Source organism: Diabrotica virgifera, chromosome 6 (genome assembly GCF_917563875.1).
Source record: "Diabrotica virgifera virgifera chromosome 6, PGI_DIABVI_V3a".
In the NCBI taxonomy this organism is placed as follows: Eukaryota; Metazoa; Arthropoda; class Insecta; order Coleoptera; family Chrysomelidae; genus Diabrotica; species Diabrotica virgifera.
Genome location: NC_065448.1, coordinates 4,288,467 through 4,305,136, shown reverse-complemented (window position 1 = coordinate 4,305,136; position 16,670 = coordinate 4,288,467). Strand labels below are relative to the sequence as shown.

The window sequence follows — 16,670 nt, the reverse complement described above, 5'->3', positions numbered from 1 at the left end:
TTTAACATAAAAGCAGTTTTTTAAATTAACTAATGCATTTTTATGGTGCAATAAAGTTGTTATTGAACCAAGGGACAACATGGCTATTCTTTGCAAGTGACCTCTAAAGATATTGTGCTGTCATGTATTGTTTTTGGACATTTATCACATTTCTGTAGCAGTGTTTTTGTTATAAATTTTAATTTTATTTTGGATTTTAATAAATCATTATTGGCTTGACAACCCTTTTTGGGTTTCAGCTTATTCAAGAATTCTTCTCGGTTCTGATGTATTTCAAGCTTGATTTGTTCAATTTCTTATTTTTAAAATTGCAGTATTTGTACTTTATATTTAAGTTTTGGCTCTATATATTATGTCTCGCCCTTGTAATTTTTCTTAGCAGCATTTGTTTATTTTGGGAATAGGTAATATTTTATCTTCAATCCTTGCTGATGCGAATGTTATGTTTGGTTGCAACTACTGTATGGGGTACAAGCTTGGCTCAATCTGTAAAAAATTGAAGGCATTCAAAATATGGCTATATAGACTTATTTTGAAAATTCCTTGGACTCCAAAAGTCTCAAGCGAAGAAGTTTTAAATCGAATTGGACATGGCAAAACGCTTATGAGCACAATTAAAATAAGAAAACATTGTATCTGGGCCACATACTTCAAAACGATAAATACTCTCTGCTACATGTTGTCATGCAAGGAAGAGTAGAGGGAAGAAAGAAGAAATCTTAGACATACCTCAGTGTTGAACAGATATTTCACATTGCAAAAGATAGGAAAGCTTTAAAGAAGTTCCAATCCTTGTTAGAAGACAGCACACTAAGAAGAAGATCCTTGCTGGTATCCCATCCAACCTATCTGGATCCTGGTATACTTTAATAACATAATAGCTCAATATATAATTTATTTAAAGCTTTTGTAAAAATTATTCATTTCTTGAAGACAAAAATTTGACATGGTAGTATAGAGAATGTGAAATATAATAATTAGCACTTGAAGCTAAGCAGGTTCATGGTTTGGTTTATAATCTTCCTACATTCCTGTTTGTTTTTCAATTTTTCTTTCCAATTGTTTACATTGACATACCACATCATTAACTTCAAGACTCCTTCTGGTCCTAGGCCTTCCTGTTCTCTTTTTACCTCTTATATAATTCATCTAACTCTTTGTTTGTTCTTCATGTCCACTGGTTGTTTATCATTCTTCCCCCAAATATCCTTCAAAGTATTTTTCTTTCCCATACTTGCATTGATTGCTCAGTTTCTGTCTTAGTCCATGTTTCTGAGGCATACGTAACTACTGGTCTTTTTACAGTTTTATACATTCTTAATTTAGCTGATTTGGATTATATTTTTGCATCTGGGTCTATTGAGTGCATACATGCAACAATTTTTTAACATTAGTGTTCTGTCTATTTTCTCCTGGATACTCCGAAAATATAGTCCCCAAATATTCAAAGCTCTCTAGGTATTCAAATTTATACATTTTTCCTTCATCGGCTGTTATCATTAAACATTGTCTCAGTTCAAATTTCTTGTCCTTCCATTACATGTACTTAGTTTTTGTTTCGTTTATATAGAGTCCTTTTTCTCAAGTTACCTTTCCTAGTTGTTCCATTATCATTTTTAGTTCTTTCTTGCTTCTGGACAGAATTACATCATCAGTGAATACAAAACATTTTTTTTATGATATATGTGACCTGATCTGTTAATATTAGCCTCTTTTATTACTATTTCCAATACTACATTAAATACCAATGATGACAACGTATCTCCTTATCATACTCCTCCGACTTAAAATGTTTCTGTTAGTTTAGTATTATTTACCTTCACTTTATTTTCTGTTTTCGTAAGTGTTAGCTTTATCATTCTTATTATTTTTGGTAAAACTTCTAGATTTCTTAATGCTTTATTATTTCCCTAAAGCTATTGACTACAGTATGTTTCCCTTTTCTAAAGCTACACTGGTATTCCCCTATGCTATTATTAAGACATCTCGCTAATATGAAATCTACATTCAGAAAATTAAACACATAATGTAGATACAGATTAGCTTTTTTATTATATGTTGTACCAAAATGTTATACTTTTGTTACAGTTTTGAGGAGTTTATTAAGTGCCGAACCTCCACCAAATAAAGTAGTAGAAACCCGACCAGACTTCTTTACATCCAGAAGCATCCACTGCAGGGAAGATGGACTCGTTCTGTATCTACCCTCCACCAATGAGAAAGGACCAAAAGCGAATTACGAAATTGTTCTTCACAGACCAACTACAGAGACTTTGCACCAGATTTTCAGGTATTATGGTGTATCTGAGGTTTTTCCTTTACCAAACAGTGATGTGTTGAAGGGTTATAGGTATTAACTATTTATTTAGCAATTGAGCTAGCGATGCTGGAGCTAAATCAAATAAGTATGCTTTGTATATAAGTGAAAATTTGCCAGCTTGTAATTTAACAATTATGCTATAAGTTTGCTTCTAATAGAGCTTCATTAATATCTTCAATATAAGGAAAAGTTGCTATTTGTTTTTACAATATATTATTCAGAAGGCAATTGAGCCTTCAAAACTGTCAATGTCAACTTTTATTGGGTTGCTGAAAACATAATTGATTATAGGTCTGGATCCCGCGTATGAAAAAAAAGTTGATTAATAGCAAGCTGAAAATTTGTTAATAGCTTAAGGGTGTCTAGTCGAATAAACTTTGATATGTGTGAACACTGGAACAGGGGTAGTTTTAATTGTGGAACAGGTTAAAAATTTGGAACGGTCACAGCACGAAAACGGCACATTTATTTTGTCCGACAGAACAGACTTAAACTCTCCGAATAGAGATTAAACTCTCATGAAAAAATCAGACTGCTATTTATTACCTGTCATAATTCCTGTCATTTGACATATTCTACATGTTCCACTCGTTAAAACGCCCATTTGGTGATAAATAGCAGTCTGATTTTTGCATGAGAGTTTAATCTCTGTTCGAAGAGTTTAAGTCTGTTCTGTCGGACAAAATAAATGTACCGTTTTCGTGCTGTGACCGTTCCAAATTTTTAACCTGTTCCACAATTAAAACTACCCCTGTTCCAGTGTTCACACATATCAAAGTTTATTCGACTAGACACCCTTAAGCTATTAACAAATTTTCAGCTTGCTATTAATCAACTTTTTTTTCATACTCCGGATCCAGACCTATTATAATTATGAGATTAGTTAAAAAATTATTAACATAATTGATTAAGTAATTTAATAATTGTAATCAATTATGTTTTTAGCAACCCAAACAAAGTTGACATTGACAGTTGGTGACAGTAATTAAATATTTGATAAAGATCATTGTTGATTAGCGTTCGAACAACCGGCCCTTAGTATAGTATAGTTGATCCAAAAGATGGCATAACTCAGATATCCAAAGTGAAAGTTATCCTTCAACACCAAATTGTTCTATATGGTCCACATAATGTTCAGAAAAAAGCCACACCATTTTGAGCGTAGGGTTTGGGGGGAGAGGGGGGAGAAATCGGTAAATTCGTAGTTTTTTACGATTTTCGTCAATATTTCTAAAACTATGCGGTTTAGCATGAACAACCTTCTATACAAAATTGTTCTACATTAAATTTGAAATAAAAAAGGCCCTATGCATAACCTTTCTAAAATGAATGGTCCCCAAGTTACGGAGGTAGTATAGTATAACTGGTCCAAAAAAAGGCCTAACCCAAACATCCAAAGTAAAAGTTTTCCTTCAACACCAAATTGTTCTGTATGGTCCACATATTGTTCAGTAAAAAGTTACACCATTTTGAGCGTCCGGTTTGAGAGGGAGATGGGGGAGAAGTCGGTAAATTAGTAGTTTTTTTACGTTTTTTGTCAATATTTCTAAAACTATGCTTTAGCGTAAACAATGTTATATACAAAAATGTTCTACATGAAATTTAAAACAAAAAATGTTCTATACATAATTGTTATAAAATCAACGGTTCCAGAGTTACGGAGAGTGAAAAGTCGAGGTTTTCGATACTTTTTATATTTTTTGGACAATGTATGGTATAACTATACCAAAAACCCAGACATCCAAAGTGAAAGTTATCCACCAACACCAAATTGTTCTATATGGTCCACATAATGTTCAGAAAAAAGTCACACCATTTTGAGCGTCGGGTTTGGGGGGTGGAAAGGGTGGAGAAATCGGTAAATATAAAAAGTATCGAAAACCTCCACTTTTCACCCTCCGTAACTCTGGAACCGTTGATTTTATAACAATTATGTATAGAACCTTTTTTCTTTTATATTTTATGTAGAACATTTTTATATAGAACATTCTTTACGCTAATGCATAGTTTTAGAAATATTGACAAAAAACCTAAAAAAACTACTAATTTACCGACTTCTCCCCCATCTTCCTCCTAAACCGGACGCTCAAAATGGTGTAACTTTTTACTGAACAATATGTGGACCATATAGAACAATTTGGCGTTGAATGAAAATTTTTACTTTGGATGCCTGGGTTAGGCCTTTTTTTGGACCAATTATACTATACTATCTCTGTTACTTTGGAACCGTTCATTTTAGAAGGGTTATGCATAGGCATAGGGCCTTTTTTATTTCAAATTTAATGTAGAACAATTTTGTATAGAGGGTTGTTCATGCTAAACCGCATAGTTTTAGAAATATTGACGAAAAACGTAACAAACTACAAACGTAACAAACGTGTGACTTTTTTCTGAACATTATGTGGACCATATAGAACAATTTGCTGTTGGAGGATAACTTTCACTTTGGATGTCTGGGTTTGGGTCTAACTATACCATACTAATTGAAACGCAAAGAAAAGTTATATAATATCATTATAAGGCCAATAAAAGAAATACGAAGAGTATTTTAATAAAACAATAACGGGTTTTCAAGAGGTATAAAATGTTGTAGGTCATCATCATCATCATGATGCTACAGTTCTTTGATAGACCATGGTAACGTCTCTATTCTGCATTAATTATTGCATTCGAGTTGGTTCCCCTTTTTATTAATGGGCACATTAAGTCTAAGCTCCATCCATCAGGCATTTGCTCCCTAGACTAAATTTTACCAACTATTTTTTGTATCTCCTTGGTGATCTGCTGTCTATCCTGTTTAAATAACTGCTGGGATGCCATCGCTGCCTGGGGATTTGTTGTTTTTTTTTTTGGTTTTTTTATAGGTATTTTTACTTCTTCTACTGAGGAGTTGGCAACACTGATCTTCTCAGCATCACTGGACCTATTAATGTTTCTTAAAAATAGTATCAACAAAATTGTTTTTGAGTTTTGTTGCAACGAAGTTGATTAAAATATGATGATTAATGTTTCAGCTTATTTCGAACACCTAGTTTAGAGTTGGCAGAAAATAGATTCATAACTTATAAGGATAAAATACCACAGATTGTAGAAGTAGCCAAAGAGGTGAGTGAAATTTCGTATTCCTTCTGGATATTTTATAGGAGATAAAATCGAATGTTAGTTCTTAAATAAATTGTGTCTAATTATAGTGTTATATTTTCAGATGTGCAATATTCATAGTTTACAAAAAGTCTGTGACGTCGTGTTGGAACACCCTACTTGGACACTAGCACATCTCGCGGCCCATTTTGCATTGTATGACTGCTTTAACGACTCTACAGTGAATAGTCTCCTCAATAGCACCGAGATTGAAACAGGGATGTCTCCATTGCAGGTCGCCATTACCACCCAGAACATTAAGACCATTCAAATAATGATAGCTGCGAATTGTTCTTTGGAACATCTAGACTACGAAGGGAATTCAGTTTTTCATTATGCCGCTAGTACCACCAAGGAAATTATTAACGTAAGTAAACTATAGTTATATGTATACAACATACAATGAAATTACATTAAAAGCCTTAAGGTACTAGTACACTTAAGACCAAAAATAAGCATTTTTTTCAAGAATTTTTTTCTCAGAACCTTTATTAAAAATGAACATAAAACCTTTTACATATTAATATATAACTCTTAGAGAGTACAAAAAAATATATCTTTTTTCATTTATGCATGTTCACTAATATTGTAGAGGGTGCAAAAGTCGAGGCCTCGAAAAAAAAATAGTTCCGATGGCGGACAGTTAATCTCAGGATTGGGATCTCTGAAACAAAAAAATCGTATGGCAATTGAAAAAGAAAGATTTCTTACGTGACATTTTACAACCGTTAGTGAAAAATTCCGCAAAAAAAATTTTACGGAAATTTGAAAAAAATTTCGAATCTTTCACTAGAAGCTGGAACTCTCTGTTCTAAAACTGTTGTTTTCCATCGAATACTCTGTTTTTGTCATACTAAATTTTGAACCTGCAAGAGATTGTCTCCACTGTTACAGTTTTCGTGCTAAATCTCTTTCAGCATTTCCCGCTAACACTACATCATTAAATGCGTACATTAATCACTGAGGAATGTTACTCTGTATTTTTCCTATTTGATCCAACAATTTTTCTTGTGATGCTGTATCCTTTAGTGCCCTTTCAGACTAAGATACCGGTGTCTGACACCGGTGTCCGCCAATTGCAGCAAAGTCTGTAGTCGTAGCTGCAATTTGGCGGACACCGGTGTCAGACACCAGTGTCCTAGTCTGAAAGAGTACTTCCCAAGTAGCACAATAAAAACATTTTAGTTTTTTTTAGGTTTATAAAGGTTTTATTGTGGTAAATAAGAAGATAATGGTTTTAAAGTTACCTTGTAGATATACTGCCAGAACTTTAAAACTGTTAAGCATTTCTCACTAGTTATAAAGCATCTAATAAGAGTATCAAATAAGACTAATTAATCTTACTAGATAATTTGTCTTATTGTAGTTTTAAAATGGTTTATTCCCAGTTCACTCTAAAACTAATAAATTTTATAAAGAACTTCCGGACTGTTTGGTTTTATTAGATTCTTGTTTGATACCTTTTAGTTTTAAAGCAGTTTTAAAGATTATCCTAATATGACTAATAAAACCTATTATTAAAACTACTTGATCTATTATGTCAATTATGTCAGTAAAACATATGCCTTAAAACTATTTTTGTAGCTGTCTTTAAAGTTGCTTTCTCAAAGCAATTAGTAGGCTATATTAAAACCAAACGCTCTTAACTGAATCAATTTGGTTATCGTATAGACTAAACTATGCTTCTTACTAGAAACACTAGAACTAAACCCATCCCCTCTTCTTTCATGTCCAAAATGGTCGGCCATTTGTTTTAGAGCGAAACAGTGGTGTTGTGTGTTGTAAAAAGTGGAATTACAGTTAGTATGGAAGAAATATGTCACAAGTACTTAAAATATAAACGAACTGGTCATTTTAAAAGAAAAATACAACACACACAGCACTACGACGCGCGACGCCTCGATTTTAGGTTAGATTCCCCTTAAAACCGAGTGGTATTATTAACAGCAGCATTAAAACTAAACGGTTTTAATTCCAAGGCAACCTTGCTTTTATGTAGGATATGTGCTCTTGGCAAGGTATAAAATAAAACTATTTGATCTTATCAATTATCTGTCGATAGACCAAATAGTTTTATTTGGATTTCGGTCATATTGCTTTCTGGAGATGCTGAAAGCCATGATAGACTACAATATAAGGATTACATAAAAATGATAAATAAACGACTTAAAGACATAAATTCGATTTATTTTAACATTTAAACATTAAAATTGTAGATAAAATTAATTTTCTTTCAAATTAATATTTTTCGGATTTAAATTTTTTAATTATTTTTATTCTTTAATCGCCAAAAGTCAGAAATTTTAGGGTGCGTGAGGTATTTAGACCGCTTTTTGTTAACATTATCAATAAAGTTGGGTGCGCAAGTGTTTTTCTACCTTGATAGTCCGAAATAACCAAGTACTTTTTATTATTTTATGATTACAAATGCGTATGTACCTATCATAACACATGTAAAAATTTTCTGGCCTATATGGGGTATATGGGTTTAAAGAATCATTTAATATGGTAAATCGTCTTTAAAAGTCTCCATTTACCAAACCTTTTTAAGTTTGCTATAAAACTGTCTGGACTTAAGGCTATGGGTACATAATTCGCAAATATTTTACGTGTATCCCTACTTTTTCTGTCTTTACACGGCAAATTACGTGTAGTAAAATTCACACTGGTATGGATATGTAAACATTACTAGAATGTCATTCTACTTGAAAATGTCATCATTAATTTAAAGAGATGGCTTTTGAATGTTCTTGGATAACTGTTATTTTTATAATTGCAAATTATTAATTCAGTTAATAAATGTGATATTTTTTTCACTAACTATGTATTCAGTGATTGTAATAATTTATTTGTACAACAAAAACTAATACTCAATCGAGAAAAGAGGAAAAGTGTTAAAGTGATTTTTTAATAATATATTGTTATGGAACGCTTACAATTTTGAACATCTTTAACAACAAAATACTTGGATCACAGAATATATTATCCTGATGTATTCTCTGCTTGGAACTTCCACAAATAATACACAATAAATAACTTTTTATTAAGTTCACGTCTTAAATCAATTATTTATCAAATACACTATATATCAATAATATTTAATCAATACCTCAAAATATTCCCGATGCAATGTCAAATATTTAAAATTGTCACTGATTGTCAGTGTCTGACTGACAATAGGGCTTTTCATTCACACTCATTTGTTTCGAGCTTCTGTCGTATGTCATATAATCCGTGTATATTAATATTATACGCAGATTATACAACCTATGACAGAAGCTCGAAACAAATGACAATCGATGAAAAGCCCTATATATGCTGACAATATTATATTCGGCTGAGTGCGTTGTAAGACAAAGATAGATTTGGAAAATATTATCACGGCATTGTGTTCATTTTTTTCGAATCCTGAAAAAACCAATAAATATTTTTGAAATATTTAAACGCAGAATGAAAGATTAAATTATTACCGAGGGCCGAAAGTCCCTTAGAATAAATAAAAAGTTTATTTTGAATGAGATATTTGAAATTAAAAATCACACTAAATTTCCTCTTAGTTTTTCACCCCTGTAACTTATTTAAATAAACATTATAGAAGTTCTCAGGGACTTTCGGCCCTCCCTAATAACGTAATCTTTCATTCTGCGTTTAAATTTTTCAAAAATACTTATTAGTTTTCTCAGGATTCGAAAAAAATGAATCCCCATTTGAATAGCATTGCAGCCGAAAATACGTACCGATCCTCTTAAATTGTCTTTTAACATGGTTTTAAAAGCACCTTCACAGCAGCTTTAAAACCAGTTGCTTAAGAAGACAAAGTTTTAAGAGGGTTTTTATTTTTGGTTTTATTGACCTCTTTCAGAGTGGGCCCTTTTATGCTGAAAGCGGTTTTATTGCAACCTTAAGGTTTACTTAAAAACTAAATGGTTTTAATTTTAGTTTTATTCTACAGTTTTAAAGCATCCTTAAAAGACTTAATAAACCTGTTCGGTGCTCTGAACAAAGATAGGTAGCTCTAGGTAGCTATTGTTTGTTTTTTAACCAAGAGGAGTGATTCAAATTTACCGCGCCGTAATGATTGTTTCTAATTGGTCCAACCGCAGGCAAGTTTACTCCACTGTTATTAAATTTTGACACTAATGACATTTATGAAATTTTGGCACTTCTGTCATTTTATGGGTTAATTAAGTATATCGGCGATTTTTTGTGTTTTCTGCATTTGTCCTTTAATTTTTAGATTTTTAGTCTACTTTTATATAAAAACAGTTGTTTTTATCCGCCAGTCAATAAGAGCAAGAACAGGATATTACCTCCGAATTCTATCCTACTGCATGGATTTTAATGAAATTTTGGGAATATCCTCTACTTATCTTCTAATTCAAAGTCTACCCTACGCCGATGTGCGCTTTTATCTTGGGGTCTTTTCCCACCCCTTCTCGGAGGTGGAAAATTTTTCGGTCAAAATAACCACGGAAGAAGCTAGAGAATCTAATTCTAAGCAAAAACTATTCTATAATTTTTTTTGAAAACTCAATACTTTTTGAGTTATTCTTGGTTGAAATAGGCTATTTTCCTTGAAAAATTACACATTTTCCGACTGTTTTTGCGAATACCTTAAAAACTATGGATCTAACTAAAAAGCCTGCATAAAACATTTTTGTAGCTTATTAAAAAACAAAGAGATTCGTTCCTTCTTAAATCTTCTAGTTATAATACAAAAAGAGATATGGTAGGTGAAACAGTTTTTTTGGGGCATGCTCAAATCGGTGTATTCAACTTGAAATAACAGAGAAACGGTCGATTTTAGGTGTATAATGTTACCGATACCTTTTATAGTGCTTGAAAAGACCTTTAAAATGAGCAATATCAAATGCCAATTACGTTCAAACTAAGCGAGATATTCTGCAAAAAAAATTGATGACTAATGTATTTTAGAGAAATATATTTAACCCCTCATCCACCAGAATTTAAATACATTGTTTTCCTTTTACAATACCTTTTAACATAGTGTTGTTTCTATGTTCAAAAAGTTGGACGGGTTTAAAATGAATGGTTCTTAAAAGAAATAAAGTCAAATTATAGAGCGCATTTTTAAATTTTCTTAGAAATCTTCCTTTTTCTCTATGTAACTCGAAAATGATAAAAGAATACGAAAAAAGGTACTATGCAAAAATGTAGGGCTGTTTTAGATACAAATTTTGTTATTATTTTTCATTACTGTATCTCTAACCTTTTTTAAGTTACATGGAGAAAAAGAAGATTTTTAGGAAAAATGAAATAATGCGCTCTATAATTTGATCTTACTTTTTTCAAAAACCATTCATTTTGAACCCGTCCAACTTTTTGAACATAGAAATAAAACTATAATAAAATGTATTGTAGAAGTAAAACGATGTATTTAAATTCTGGTGGATGAGGGGTTACATATACTTCTAATTTTTTTTTAAAATACATTAGTCATCAATTTTCTTTGCAGCATATTTCGCTTAGTTTGTATGTAATTGACATTTACTACTGCTCATTTTAAAGGTCTTTTAAGCACTACAAAGGATACTGGCAGGATTATACACAAAATCGACCGTTTCTCTGTTATTTCAAGTTGAATACACGGATTTGAGCATGCACAAAAAAACAAACTTTTTCACCTACCATGTCTTTTTTTGTATTATAACTAGAAGATTTATGAAGGAAGAAGTCTCTTTGTTTTTTTATCAGCTACAAAAATGTTTTATACAGTTTTTTTAGTTAGATGCGTGGTTTTTAAGGTATTCGCAAAAAACCGTCCGAAAATGTGTCATTTTTCAATGAAAATGGCCAATTTTCAACCACGAATAACTCAAAAAGTATCGAGTTAAAAAAAATTATAGAATAGTTTTTGCTTAGAATTAGGTTCTCTAGCAACTTCCGTCGTTTTTTGGCCAAAAAATGTTCCACCCCCAAGAAGGGGTGGGAACCGCCCCTAATATAAAAGCACAGATCGGCATAGGGTAGACTTTGTTTCTTGAGCTATTCCCTACTTACTGTGAAAGTATCAAGTGAATCGATTTAGTAGGATGGAATTCGGAGCAAAATATCCTCATTGACTGCCCTATTAGAACTCTTTAGCGATGTGTTAGTATAATATAATATGTATGGATTATCATCGAAAGCTGATATGATCAACGAAAAAAGAAGATGAATTTGGTGACTTTTCTAGTAACTTTCTTGAGTGTGAATCTGTCTTTTTAGTTTACTCCTCTTGGTTAAAAAATCAACTATAGCTTTTTTAACTTTGATGATCTTTAGCTTAACAGCTCCCTACCTGTACCTATTCTCTTCAGAACATTTTCTTTAGTGGTGTGGGTTGTCCAAGGTATTTGAGATCCAACACTAATGAGAATAAATTAAGACTCAGCCCTGATGCAATTTTACTTACACATGGAATTTATTAGTTTTCCACACACTTGTCCTAATAGTAGTTGTTATTCCCCATATTTACGTCTCACAATCTTCACATGCTCACTGGAAACTCGTTTCATATTGAGCGCCCACCATTGAGTTTGTGAGAAACTCTATCATATGCTATGTCAAGATCAATGAATACGTTAACACTGTACTTTTCGTCAGCTCCCTTTCTTGCATAAAACCAAACTGATTATCGGATGTTTCTGTTTGTTTTAGGCACTGTCCCAAACAGCCCCTCAACGCTCTCTAAACGCCCGCAACAAAAACGGCCACACTCCCCTCCACATGGCGTGCTTGGCAGACAAAAGCGACTGCGTCACGGCGCTCATACTCGCTGGAGCCGACGTCAACATCGCGGCAACGAAGAGCGAAAACCCCGATACTCTTACCAATGAACCGAGCTACGTAGCCAATTACTTACAGAAAAACCCGAACACCTTTTACTCGAAAGACATGAAGAACGGGGGGACTCCCCTACATTGGGCCAGTTCTAGACAAGTTGTAGAAGCCTTGATCGATGTCAATTGTCATATAAACTCGTTGAATTTCGAATTTAAAACTGCGCTGCACGTGATGGTGGAAAGAAATCGGTAAGTTACACTTTTATAAGTTCTTCTACTACTACTTTCGTGTTAATATCTTTGGGTCTGTCCATGTCATTCATCTTCTCTCCAATATCTTTTCGATTGCTTCATCCCATGTCTGTCTTATTCTTCCTTTGTTGAAGTTATACTTCTTTAGGCGCGATGGGAGTGAAATTTAATATGCGCGAATTCATCAAAAACCTTGTTCCCCGGCGCAAACTCATTATACCTTTGCTCTGATTGGGTGTTCAAATGACATGACAATAAATTGTTCAATATGGAGGTTACGGATAAACAAATATTGTATGTTAGGTTTTATTGTTGTGAGGATACAGACAAAAGCAAGTTTATAATTGTAGTAACTTTTTAAATAGTTTTTAAAAGCAACAGGTACGTTCTTAATTGTAAATGTTTCAGTATTGTAATAAAAAATTACATAGGTACTTACCTATTTGGAAAATGTATGTACTTATCTATTAGTAGGTAATGCTTTGATTTACATAATTTGATTACCAACAAAATGTCTACCACTCTTCATCTAATATACCTATTGATTTCTTACTCTATGTTTTGTTGTATTTTATTATTTAATTCCCTTTGTGAACACACACACACAAAAATCAAAGTAATTTGATTAAATTCAGAACTGTCAAACAGTAAAACGTTCAGTTAGCCCACATGACAAGTACGTGTAAGTGGTCAAGTCGGGTGACGGGTGTGTGTAAGTGGATTTCAACTCTAAGCACGCGGGTTCGAATCCCAATGCAAGTTTTTATTTTTTTATTATACATTTTATGATTATGAATATATTTGTTATATAATTTTTTTCAGAAAATGCGTATTTAGTTAAAATTTTTGCCAACAATTATTGTTCAGCATAGTTCAGCATTATTGTTCAGTATTGCATTTTTCAATGTGTTTGTGTGTGTTTTATTCTTTTATTTTTTTAATTGTTGGTATTTGGTATTAAAATTAGTTTAATATTTAAATAAAATATAAATAAACTGTTTAAAGTACATATATTAATTTCGTTGGAATCATATGATAGAAGTATAACTTCTTACGTGCGTACAAAGTACACACACATGCTTGTTTTTAATATTTTTGCTCCCACACTCTTCTCACTGGTATGGTATCTTTCATCCGGTGTAAATGACCCCACAAACTCAGCTATCTCTCTTCTATAAACTCCAATGTTGATTTATTTTCAATTCATTCCTTATATACGTGTTCTTTTTTCTTTCCATTTTGGTAGCATGTCTAACTCTTTCTTAATATGTGAAAATCAAACAGATGCAAATCTGGTAAATTGAAGCGTGAAGGCACCAATTCATATCGCTCAATCTTCTCATTGTCAAACTTTCATTTTTGGCGGTTGCAGTGTCCTAATGAAAAATTATTCAGCAGCTGCATAATGCTCTGGTTAAATCGGAGAGTGCAGGAAGAGTCTATTCCGGTTTCGGAGGTCTTTTCCCCCTCATCAGTAGTCCCATATCCTCTTCTTTCCGATTTCCCCAGGTATCATACTTTGGGCCTTTCCGAATTGCAAAGAACGAAATGTCACGGATGTACTAGATCCATCTACCGAAAAACAAAGTAAGTTATCAATCGAAGTAGCACAGAAAACGACAATAAATATCGTTCCCATACCACCAGATTGACAACAGGTGGAATACTTTCTTTGGTTACAACCTCCTGAGATTTTCAAAATTTATAAATCATACAGGATGTCGAGGAAATTAAGATGAGAGAATTTTAAATACTTCACAACTCATCTGCTCAGCGTGGTAAAAGTTCCAACAAGAAAGATTCCTTAATACTCCTACAAAAGAGTAAATGAATTAAAAATGTATAAACATTTTCAATTTCTTTGCAACACGAAAATGCAGCAGCTGCATAATGCTCTGGTTAAATCGGAGAGTGCAGGAAGAGTCTATACCGGTTTCGGAGGTCTTTTCTCCCTCATCAGTAGTCCCATATTATCCTCTTCTCTCCGATTTCCCCAGGCATCACACTTTGGGCCTTTCCGAATTGCGAAGAAAGAAATGTCACGGATGAACTAGAGCCATCAACCGAAAAACAAAGTAAGTTATCAATCGAAGTAGCGCAGAAAACGAAAAGTATTCCACCTGTTGTCAATCTGATGGTATGGGAACGATATTTATTGTCGTTTTCTGTACTACTTCGATTGATAACTTACTTTGAAAAATTATTCTTCTCTTTGTACATCAGCCTTTTTCCTAGTTTTTCCATCTACAACAATAACTTTCCACCTATAACATTTAGGATGCAAATTATGGATCTAATCATTAAAAAAATACTTTTTAAGGCTGGACTGCGTGGTGGCTCTTTTAAGTAGACAAGCCAACGCTGATTTGGGTGACAAGGATGGAAATAGACCGCTACATTTAGCGGTAAAAGCGAACAACGTCGCTATAATTCAGGCGCTTATTATTTTCGGAGTAGACCTAAATATTTTGAATAACAAAGGCGAAACGGCTAGGCATATGATAACTGCAGGTGAGTCAGCCTAATTTAAAATATTTTTATTTCTATCATTTATTTTTACTCTACCTTATAGAAAATGAGCCGCAGTTGCTGTATTATCTGGCAGCCGTCGGCGCCAGAAGGTGCGAGAAAGGTATGGAGGGCTGTACTGAGGGTTGCGCTCCATCCGGCACTTATGAGGGTATTCCTCCGCCAAAGGTAAGTCTTTTGACAATAGGATTATATATTTTTGTAATCCAATAGGGAACTTGCATAAATTTTTAAATTCGAAAAAAATGTTATAAATCACCACACAACATAATTTAAAACATGTATCAAAGAAAAAAAAGTTTTGTTTGTCTTTCGTTTGGCCCCTAAAGACGATTAAAAATTCAAATTTAAACAGGTGGTCCAAAACGCATCGTGACGTCACTTGGCTTTACATTTACATTTTTCCAATAAAGTAAACAGAATTTTAAATTAGACGTTATAAACGTCAGTAGAAAATACATTTATGTGACGTTACAAGTGTTTTTGATCGTTTGAACTATTCATAGAAAATTTCGTACTTTTACAAAATGGTTTTATTTTCAATAGTAAACTTTCGTTCCTTTCCTTCAAAAACAGTATAAAACTACAATTTTAACAAACTGGTATATTATTATTACAATGACATACGATAAATGTCATTAGAATATAAATATTTTTGACTTATTCCACGACGATGAACTTGCCAAATACCCAAGTAGGTGGAGGCCAATAAACTAAAGAAGGAGAAGAAGAATATACCTAAATATAAGGTTGTGTCTAGGTATACGTTACCGTGTACGCAAATAAAAAAGTTAGAGTGTCAGTGAATTCTTATTTTTGATTTGTTTAGTGTTTGTTTTTAAATTAACTACGGAGTGTGGACAATTATTTAGTTCTTTTAATGAGTTTAAGAACATTTTAAAACAGTACGAAAAAGATAAGAGACTATAAATTAATATATATTTTTTTTAGTTATAAATGAAATAGTATGTATTACCGTAAAAGATTAAAATAAAAAGAAGACCTAAAGCTTTCACAATAATAATTAACTTGTTCTGAAGCTATTATCCTTGTGGCATTTTTGTAATCAACTATTCTAAATGGGAACTAAGCCACAATTTAACCAAAAAATAATTTTATTAACGTTTCGACGTCGTTGTCAAAATACAAAATATTATTAAATTAAACAAAAATGGTGTTGCTTAGTAAAAAATTTTTCTAATAATTTATTTAATATGACTAATTTTTGTATTTTGACAATGACATCCGATTTGGACGTCGAAACGTTAATAAAATCATTTTTTTAGTTAAATTGTGGCTTATTTCCCATTTAGAATAGTTGATTATAATAATTAACTTACGTATAAAAATTATTTTAACAATATTTTGTACGTGTTATGTCAACTAAATACATATATTTATTTTGCTAACCTAAATATATACTTTAATATATACATTGATTTATTACAATTAAGTTTGAAGCATCTGAATAGTTCTGCTTCCCTTCCTTTAACAAATATTTTTCTATCAAACACACGCTAAACATATCAAAATAGCATGTACCAAAATATACAGTCACTGCGCACGCTAAATAATAACGTCACTGGCTTGATGAAGTTTAATTCGCGTGTACATACCTAACTTTTTTATTTGCGTACACGTTA

General features: G+C 32.5%; 1 protein-coding gene across 7 annotated transcripts in view; it reads left to right on the top strand.

The window, feature by feature from the left end:
- The window catches only part of LOC114327054 (85/88 kDa calcium-independent phospholipase A2), an 80,635-nt gene that overhangs the window by 28,801 nt on the left and 35,164 nt on the right, over positions 1-16,670 (top strand). For 4 of the 7 annotated variants that reach the window (XM_050654234.1, XM_050654233.1, XM_028275553.2 and 1 more), the window contains 6 exons: positions 2,089-2,290; positions 5,335-5,425; positions 5,526-5,828; positions 12,122-12,495; positions 14,819-15,009; positions 15,071-15,195. In XM_050654234.1, coding sequence (XP_050510191.1) covers positions 5,526-5,828; positions 12,122-12,495; positions 14,819-15,009; positions 15,071-15,195 — 993 coding nt within the window. In that variant the 5' untranslated portion in view covers positions 2,089-2,290; positions 5,335-5,425. Of the gene's footprint in view, positions 1-2,088; positions 2,351-5,334; positions 5,426-5,525; positions 5,829-12,121; positions 12,496-14,818; positions 15,010-15,070; positions 15,196-16,670 lie in introns of all 7 variants that reach the window. The other 3 variants (XM_028275550.2, XM_028275552.2, XM_028275551.2) reach the window with 1 other exon arrangement.